Here is a 10,015-nt window from a genome sequence, read left to right as displayed (position 1 = left end):
TTCGCATATTAGCTGTAATCCTTCGCTTTGATTTTAAAAAATTCCTAATATGTTCCCAAAGACTTTCGCAGATATTTTTTGGAAAAAGGAAATTGAGGATGCTTCAGTGGTAGTACGACACAGGGTCCATGTCAAAATTACAGGTCAAAATCACTATATACATCACTATCACCAAGAAAAAATTACGAAGACATCCATGTCAAATAATATGATCACACTTTCAAACGTCTCAACAAATCTTAAGTTTGGCAGCAGATTGTAATCTTACGATAGTAGTAGCCAATGTGAAATCGAAAATATCTGTACTAGACAAGATCCTCAGGGATTTCGAAGAGCGGCTCTTGACATTCCTGGAATCATTTACATCTATTAGACAGTTTCGGGTGTGGTTGCAGTAAAACTTACACCACTATTGTAATGTTTGTATGGGTCTCGCAAGTCGAGAATCACTTCGCATACCCAACAGAAGGCGGTTTTACAGGCGGGACAGATCATCTTGTTACAACCATCGATTTTCTAAATAAAAAAATGTTCGAATCATTTACAGTTTTCGGTTGGGATCGAAACGGGCCATTATTAATTTGTTCTTGAGGGAAGTTCTATGCGGTTTTATATAAATAATAGATATAATTAATTATATAAATAAATATAATTTTATACCTGAATTGGAACTGCGCACTTGGGACATCTTTTGCTGTTCTCTTGAATCCACATGTAGCTGTGGCCGTCCACCTTTTTCATTGCTTCTTCCATTTCAGCCTGCAAACGGTACCTCATAGGTACTGATATTCAATCTGCTTCATCAATTTAACTCTAGAATGTTTTGCTTGTTCCTCGCACAGTGCTGTCGGAAAATGACTATGGGGAATGACCTGCAGTAGTTGGTGAATAGTTGAATATCACCCTTTGATACAGTTTCAAACGCTACGAATATTCTTGACCTCAGGAAAAATTGGAAGCCCAAGCAAGCGCAGAGTTCCGTAAATATTTTCTTTCGTCCTTCAAAAAAGTTGTAACGTGGCCTCTCTGATTCCTGTAGCATTGACTTCTCGTGTGAAAGCCATTCATACTGTGGCAAACGTTGTTGACACGAAGCGAAACCTGCTTCGTTTTCATGCAATCTGCCTCAGTATCGAGAAAACCACCATCTGGTGTCTCAAACGGCGATAGCTAAGAGGGTGGCCAAATCTCGGGATGAGATGGACATCTTTCGCTTCGCTTGCTGGCTTTTGGGAAGATACCGTCAATGACAACATCGACGACGAATATTGATGGTTTGTAGAGCATCTTTACGACTGTACGAGGAAAGCGACGACTTTCAAAACCACCAAGGGACGCCTGTCTCCAAAAACTCTAGAGCTGATACGTCAGCGCGGAGCCGCACGAGCAGCAGGCAACCAAGAACTCACGTCCGAGCTCGCAAGGCTTTTCAGATAGGCGATAAAGGAAAAGAGCAGAAGTGTTGGCTGAAGCTGCAGAGGAGGAAAGGAACATCCGCTACTCCCGTCGGAACTTCGCCAATCATAAAACAACAATGACTGCTCTCCGGACCCCAGACGGAACAACTACAGCATCGAGAAAGGGGACGGTAAAGATCATTTACGACTTCTACTCAGATCTCTTCGACAGTCACGTCCACTTGCCTTCTCACCATCTGAAGGAAGATTCACATGTCATTTCAAAGGTCCTCCCTTCCGAAGTCTGATATGCCATCATGTCGGTGAAGAACTTCACCCGGTCTCGACAGAATCAAACTTGAACATCTGAAATAACTACCGCCACTCCTCATCAACACACTGGCGAGACTCTTCACTCTGTCGGAATGCAAGGTTCCTAAGCAATGGAAAACCAGCAGGATCGTGCTCTTGTATAAGAAGGAAGACCCACAAGACATCGGCAGCTATTGTTCAATCTGCTTACTGTCTGTCATCTACAAGCTCTTCACTAAAGTAATCCTAAACAGGATAGAAAGAAAATTCGATGAAGGACAGCCATGCGAGCAAGCAGGGTTTTGAAAAGGGTTCAGTACGACTGACAACATACACACGGTTTAAAAACTCATAGAACTATCGCGAGAGTACAAGATGCCGCTGCCATGAAGGCCTTGAACAACCAAGGCGTCCCTAGAGAGGGGTTCGTCAGGATTACACAATTTCACCCTAAATATTCAGTACTACTTTCGGGCGAGGATCGGAATGGGATAACATGGAGTGAAAGTTGACGACCGGCATTTACTTGATTTGACGAAACGTGTAAAAAGATCGGTCTTCAGCTGAAACCGGACAAGACGATGTTAATGAGGGAAAGATGGGCTTCTTATGCCCCATTCACGCTTAACTGTACGAATACATCCGAATGGTCCAGCTATGTATATCTAGGTCGGAAAATCAGCATGATGAAAGACCTGACCTCCGAGCTGGGCAGAAGGAAACGAGCGGCTTGGAGAGCATTCAAGAGCATCGAGATTGTAGTGAAGAGGACCAAGAACATCCGGCTCCGTGCTCACCTATTCAACACCACCCTCCTTCCTGCTTTGACCTACGCTTCAGAAACGTGCGCGTTTCGCAGGTAGGAGGAGAATGCGATCAGCGTCATGGAACGCGGAATTGAAAGGGTGATGCTAGGAGTAACCCGCTATACGCAAGTGAAAGAAGGGAGTGGAAGTTCACCTCTACGTCACCGATCGAAGATCAGAGACGCTGCCGCATATGCCAAGGAAAGTAAACTTAGATGGGCCGGACACGTGATGCGTTTCAACGACAATCGTTGGACCAGAACCGTAAGCGACTGGATAGCACACGACATCAAACGCAGCGCAGAAAGACCGCCGACCCGGTGGTCAGACCTCTTCACGAAGCCTTTCAAAGAAGAGTACGACGCTCTTCGAGTCCCTCGCGAGAAGAGATGGCACTGCGCAACACTTGCGCGCGATCGGGATAAATGGAAGTATTACTGGTCTCCGTTCGAGCAAGTCGATGGACAACGGGAGCACAGGTGACACACAGGTGATGATATGCCAATGGAGCAGAGTCTTATATGCATCTATAAGTAACGATTTAGTTTGAAGAAAAAGGTGGCCCAGTGGGGTGAAGGATTAGTGCCATTTCGCACTGGTCATTGTGAAACAGTCTGCTGGTTTTTTTTTTCTTGTTAAACTCCCTAGTATGGTAATGTTGACCTTCTTTTTTATTCACCTCTCTATCCTGCCCCCCCCCCCCCCTTTACTCTGAGACACATAGCGCTCGGAAAGATTCTGAGCTTTTTTAAAAAGTTAGCCGTCAAAAAAAAAAACAATTGTCTTTATTAGTTGCCATGTCTAGTTGTCTAGTTTATTCAAAAGAAAAATCTCCATCTTGGTTACTACACAACAAAATTCACCTTTTCGTGGCAAGTATCTTAGTGCACCCAACCTCGCGCAGAAGCTGGAAATGAATTAAAAAATCATCATACCTCCAAATTTTCAATTCCTCCATACCACCAACCCATCTCAATCCTTTCCTCGGGAGTTGCTCTGAGATACTCCTGCAACGTCACCTCTCGCAGTCCCCATGTACCGTCTCCGTTTTCAACGAAAGTTGAAACTGAAAGACTTCCCTTCAACGGTATAAAATTTTCAAAGGACATTCTCCTTCGGCCGCATCTTACTACCACATGTTTTAGAAACCAAATATGGGAAAATAACACACGCCAATAACAGTTTCAACCTGGTCAAGATTAGATTTCTGAGATCTCTGCTCTTAAGATCTGTGGATCTTCAGTTAATGGAAATTCATGTCATCCAAAAAGAACAGCAGCCGAAGCGAATTTAAGAGAATCGTTTCCATACCAGATATATCGAATTTCTTTTGACATGGATGAACTCCGTGAAATGTTCTACGGCATCTTGTGCAAAACGAGTAACCGCATACAAGACACGTTGCAAGACCATCGGTCCTAAAAGTACCTGTTCAAATCTTTAGCTTTCTTATTCGTTATTTCGTTAAAGAAAAAGATCGAAAATTTGAAGGTCCTAGAAGCAAGCAATTTATTTTACAAGGTGTTTCATTGTTACAACTGCTCTAACTAAAGCTATTATTGTTATTTCAAAGGCATAATCGGTGCACGTAACTATGCAAGTTATGTAATTTATGTAATTGAATTGTAAATGTAATTTAATGATAAATTATAATACTCGTCTCACAATTTGGTTCTATACGCACTAAATTTGCAAAATAATAGTATCAAGTACGCTGCTCTTCGGGGTAACGTCGGATTACCATTCCGCATGCGGGCCACAAATGAAAATGAACGTGTAGTAGCCGGCACCAAAGTATCTATTATGAAATCCGTATGAAAATGTAAACAATAAGGCTAAAGAAATTACTGTAAGCCGTGATTCGCGAATAACAAATTTCGGTTGAATCTATGAATTGAAAAGCTAGATATTCAGTAAGCATCTCTAAACACTTCTTCTGTGGACCTGGGGCTTGTTGACAACGAGGACCAGTGAATGAAACAATAAATAGGATTGGAGTTGCCTAATTTGTGTTTCTGTGATTTGTATCTATTTAATCGCTTGTCATAGAAATGCTAAATTGTTGACTTATCGATTGCTGCAATTTCTGTTCTTATTTAATCTATAACATTGAAGAGTGTAGAAATGCCAACATCTTGATGGTATAAGATTATGTGGTTTTGTGAAAATGATTCGTGAGTATTTCAGAGGTGGCTTGTCCGAGGCTCACTTCCATTTGTCCGCAGTGGCTCTGCTTACACTAAACGCAATCAGGTGTTTGAGTATGCATTCTACGAGCAGGTACGAGCTGCATAACTTTCACAATTATATGGGAGAAGTTGCTCAAATACTGCAGAAGGCAGCACTCCGCCAAATCCCAACCCAAATAGCTCAAATCCCTAGAGAGAGCGTGGAATCCTTAGTAACAACCCTGCGTTTCTTTATCTTGAACTGTCGGCCTGAGGGTACTCGGGTACTCACTCGTAGTCGACAGGCAGTTTGCGCGAGATGTCAAGTCTCACAAGATATCTCACGAGATGATTGGGGTAGTTGTATTCGAGTACGACACGCCTCGACGAAGATCCGAAAGCGCGTCAGGCGATAATACCAGCCTGCCGATTAAGTAAGTGTTTTGTGATTTCTCTTCTTAATTAATTATCCTTTTGTTTCCTATATTACGACACATCACATAACGTCGTATATTAATTGCTATCATGTGCGTGTAATTAAGCTTGTAGTTACCGTTAACTTTTGACACCAACTTTTAATTAACGACGTCTGAGGTCAATCTTAATTTAGTTGGCACTGATAATGCCCACTAATTGAAGACGCGGAGACCAAAGAAACCTCGATTAGCGTTAGGGCTACTTCCAATATGGACTAGAGACAAATCTTAGGATTTAATTCTCTTACACGTCGACCGATCCATGATTGTTACCCGACAATAGGTCATACATTTTCGGTAACGCTTTCAAATATTTTTCATAAGCATAAGAAGTACTGGAGAACGAAGATGCGCTGGTTCCAAACGACCCCAATCGTAAACGAAAAAAAAACACTATCAGCCATGTTAAACAGGTGAGGTATGCCATGCTATGCGGCACACAATGAGTGAATATTTCGTGCACCATGTTACCATTATCTTTCTTTACTAGAAACTACAGGTTCAAAGGCATCACTCCACGAATCTGAGGTGGTGCGGATTTCAGGTGGAGCATTCGTATACGGGATAGTAGATTATGGAGAGGTGGGTGATCCCGCTCATTTCTTCCTAACTGCCATAAAAACAGCCCGGAAGATACGGCTTCGGAGGTTCCGGTGCACTATTTTCCACAAGGAGTTCGACTGGAGCGCGCCAGCCATTTGCACGCGCCGCATCATCGGGGCCGTTTTTTAAGAATTAAGAAGAAATGGACGGAATCACCCCCCTCTCCATAATCTACTATCCCGTATACGAATACTCCACCTGAAATCCGTACCACCTCAGATTCGTGGGGTGATCCCTTTAAGAGCCATTTGGGGAGGATGTTACAGAAACGTACCAGCCATTTTTAACTCTTCTCATTGGACTAGAATCCCTGGTACGTTTAATCCTATGGGAACTCGCCATTCAGTTCAAGTATTTAAAATATTGCGTAGAGAGAAGCAAAAACGAGTAGTAAAAATGAAGAAAACGAGATTTTCTACAGAAAAAAAATTGAGGATACTAACGACTGAATACATTTCAAAGTTATATTTAAGAGACAAAAGAGCTCACGCTTTACTGATGGCAGCCGGTTTCTGACACGTGATTCTAGGACACACACAAACATCGTCCAATCCATTCAAGGTCTTCGAAAGTAGGACTGTCTCATAGCGATCAAAAGCCTCCTAAGTACGCTTAGGTGGAAGAAAAGGAAGAGTTTATTTACGTAAAATCAGGACGCACCTGGCCGAGAAGTTCTACAATCAACTGCTGTGAAGCGCTGGACTCACAACCGTCGCTAAGGCATGTGAGAGATGAGATCTAAATACGAGTTTGATGACTACGAACAATAAATCCGTAAATTATGGTTCACGCAAGAAAATCAGACCCCGGAAAATACCTCACCTCTACAGACGTGAGTTTTTCATTAAAATATGCAGCTACACATTCCTTACAAAATGAATGTCTGCACGGTGAGAATCGTGCACATTCACGTCCAGATTTGTTTTCCAAACAAACCTACAAAGAAGTGCAGATAAAAACCAACCGAATCAAATGTAAGAACTGGTGGTTCATTTATTTAACTCGCTAATTCGGTAGTGATAATTTGGTAATTTTCTGCCTTGCATTGTCTCAATTGTTAGTCACGTTATCTTAATTCTACGAAACTTCCTGTGGCTAACTCCTTCTCGGGAAAACGTTCCCTTCCGTACTTCCCCCAAGAGATCTCATGCAACAATTGTTGTTTCAAAAAAAAGTTGCATGTTATTGAATGGGCAATAAAAATTTCTGCTTACATCACAGTCGTGGCAATGCGCTTCGAAATCGTCCATCTCGGCTTTCTCGCACGCTTTCCTCGCGGCCTCCAGCAATTCCCTTGGTGACATTTTCTGAAGAAAAACTATTTCTCTTTACTAGGAGCTCATAAACAGTCCATTCAATAACTAACATTATTTCGAGCGAAGCGATTTTCTCCCAAATGTAATTCGGTGATTTCTGTTCCCTCGACAAATTTCTTCACCTCTTCATAGCACGAAAACAGTACAGGCAATCCGTTGTTCTCGTGAAGAACATCACCAATTCGCCTCAAGATTGCGTGCTCCTGAAAAATAAGAATAAATTTTGTTAGGGAAACAGTTTGACGGCAAGCCGTCCTTAGAAAATCGATAATCAAAGGTATTAATCAATTGATATTAATCAAAAGTATCGAATCTTTGGGACGAGACATTATGGGACGGCGGGAACCAGCGTCACCTGCTTTCGAGGGGTGGCGGGGGCCGGCTGGGGGCATGTGAGTGGGGGTAAGGGTACGTTCGTAAGTTAGATTTCTTTTGTGTAAGGTGTTTAGATGCTGAGATGCTTAGGAGTGAATCTTTATGTAGTAAGAAAGTTCTACGAGTGTGATTATAGTTGTTAGTGCAGCAATTTAATGAGATGTTATGAATGTTATAGTGTTTCGTATTTCATGATTCCGTTTCCTCGGGTTTTTGTCATCGTTTATGTTTATGACGCTGTTTATTAAGCTGTTATTGAAGATAAAAAGTTTCATTATCCAATTTCGAGTTTTCTTGGGAAACGTCAGTTGTGACCGAATATACCGCGTGGCAAGGATTCAAGGCGAACAGAGCTCTGGCGTATCCACACAGTCACTCAACAACTTCTAAGTACACAATATTCTTCGAAAAATTCGAACATACTCCGAGATACAGAAGTTCCTAGAAATCACGTCACGTTAGCCTTGTTCTTACAAAACTTGCAATATCACCTTTGTAACTTTTGAAGATAATGATCCCTTCGCAGCGCATTAACGAGCACGCGACTCGGAGATCAGCGATGTCCTCCTCAGCAGCGCATTTAAGTCAAAGAAGGAAAGTAAATTTATAAGAATAAAGTAAATGAATGAACTGTCGAAGGATCCGGAAGGTGTAAAAAGAAGATACTTTCTAATGTACAGAAAAGGTGATTCTACTATCTCAATAGTCTCGCACAGAGATCACAACATCGTCAATTTCGTAGTAATTTGTAGTAACTGTAGTAATAGTAAGTAATTTACAATAATGTAGTTGTAGAGTAAAGGAGTAATTTGTAGTAATTTCTGGCGTGTCCTAAAAATGTGTTTCTTGTGAGTATTTGCGGTCATGAAATACAAACGTGTGTTGTGGAAATTGTTGTGTGTCACAACGATGAATTATTGTGCTTCTATTCGTTTGCATCTTGCCTCGACTTCAGCATCGTCACAACTAAACACGTGCTTCGCACGTGTGAACTTGCTAGAGTGAAACAATTTTAAAAACCAACACAGAAGAAAGAGCGCGACGGAGAAATCGATGAGATTTGAAAGTGTTTCTGTAATGTGCAGTTATTAGCAGTTTCCAACGCAGATTTTATTGCATCTCGTCCAAAGCAAATTTTCTAAGTAAATCTTGCTCCTTTCACATGAGAGCGGTGATGGTAAACTTCTTTGAATTTTGAATTGAATTTGAATTTTTTATTTCAGTTTTACGTAAAGAAAATACGGAACGCTTGAACGTTGAAGTGGAGCGAAGCCTCGTACAGGGGAAGTGAGTGCTAGGCGTGAATGAGTGGAAGCGAGCGCGTTGCAGTCGTGCAAGCAGGCATAAGTTCCTATGCTTCTATGTAAGCACTGATCATTTCCATGAACACATTCAGTGTTCATAATTTTGTTTTGTTATTTTGTTCAAATTAATATTTTCGTCATTGAAGACTAAGGAATACCATTGCTCTCACTCGTTTCTTAGGAGTCTTTTCTAAGAGATAAATTGGATTAGATATGATATTTTTCCACACAACAAAGGAACGGATGCCGAGTTCCCCTTCGGATCCTTTTTATCTTGAGCATATCTCTTGAAGGAGTCTAAAGGCAGTACAGAGTCAAAAAAAGAAGTAAAAAAACAGAGAAATTGCGGAGAAAAGCGCAAAAAGAGCATGGGAGCCGCTTACCATAGAGTTGGGCATCCAGATGCAGTCCACATCGATGATAGCCGGTGCGGCTGGATACTGTGCAGGTAGTTGGAAGCATATGTTCACCGGAGAAAGTTGGGTCGTCTCAAATTGTCCATAGTCTGATAAATCTTAGATTTAGATAAAAAAAACAATAATCATCGGAACATAAACGTCAAGCTATAGTTCGTCTCAAAACTAAAAATTTTCGCCAACCCAGAAAAATTACATCTAATCGAAATTTCTCTCACAGTGGACATCTGCAGAGATTCTATTCACGATTTGGTAAGAAAAAATTAACTTGACAAAAAAATCCAGGCGGGTATCTACATTTGAAAAAAGTGATGTTCGTGGTTCATATCCAACATCAAGAAGTTGTATTAAAATAGATTCTTCAAATGGTTTTTTTGCTGAGAGCTGTTGAGCAGAATCTACCCACTATTGAAGTAAACAGAAAGCGGTTTCCGTCACCTTTTCCGTCTGCAGCAGAAATTACAATCGGGCTTGACCTTGGCTCCAAAACCACCGAAATAGTTCCTTTAAGTTCTGCGCCGTTCGAATCGATAGACACAAAGTCATCGCCAAAACAACTGACGATTGCTTCAAGTTCTTTCTTCTGTTCCGCTGGGAACTCCTTATTCATTCAACGATAAACCTTTACCTAGAGAGGAATTTTCTTCAAATTCACTCACATTAAAACGATTACCGATCGAGAAAAAGAGGCAGGAAAAAAACGCGGAAGAAATCGAAAGAAATCTAGAAAAGGCCTTTCTTTCACTGCAACGTACATCGTTTTTTTTTTGTCAAATAAGAAATACTAATATAAGATGACACATACAATTTCTGTAATGAGCGGAGAATTTCTGGAGTTAGGG

General features: G+C 41.3%; 1 protein-coding gene across 1 annotated transcript; it reads right to left on the bottom strand.

Moving 5' to 3' along the window:
• Positions 1-305: 305 nt before the first annotated feature.
• Positions 306-9,783, bottom strand: RB195_011116 (uncharacterized protein; the record flags this gene model as incomplete). Its single annotated transcript, XM_064192403.1, has 12 exons — positions 306-350; positions 406-516; positions 661-759; positions 3,451-3,581; positions 3,827-3,933; positions 6,252-6,364; positions 6,423-6,500; positions 6,585-6,698; positions 6,977-7,069; positions 7,129-7,281; positions 9,141-9,262; positions 9,612-9,783. The coding sequence occupies 12 exons, from the start codon at positions 9,781-9,783 to the stop codon at positions 306-308; spliced, it is 1,338 nt and encodes a 445-aa protein (XP_064049986.1).
• Positions 9,784-10,015: the final 232 nt, after the last annotated feature.

This window comes from Necator americanus, chromosome III, assembly GCF_031761385.1.
Source record: "Necator americanus strain Aroian chromosome III, whole genome shotgun sequence".
NCBI lineage: Eukaryota > Metazoa > Nematoda > Chromadorea > Rhabditida > Ancylostomatidae > Necator > Necator americanus.
The sequence above is the reverse complement of the archived record's forward strand: the minus strand, read 5'-3'. Positions and strand labels throughout refer to the sequence as shown.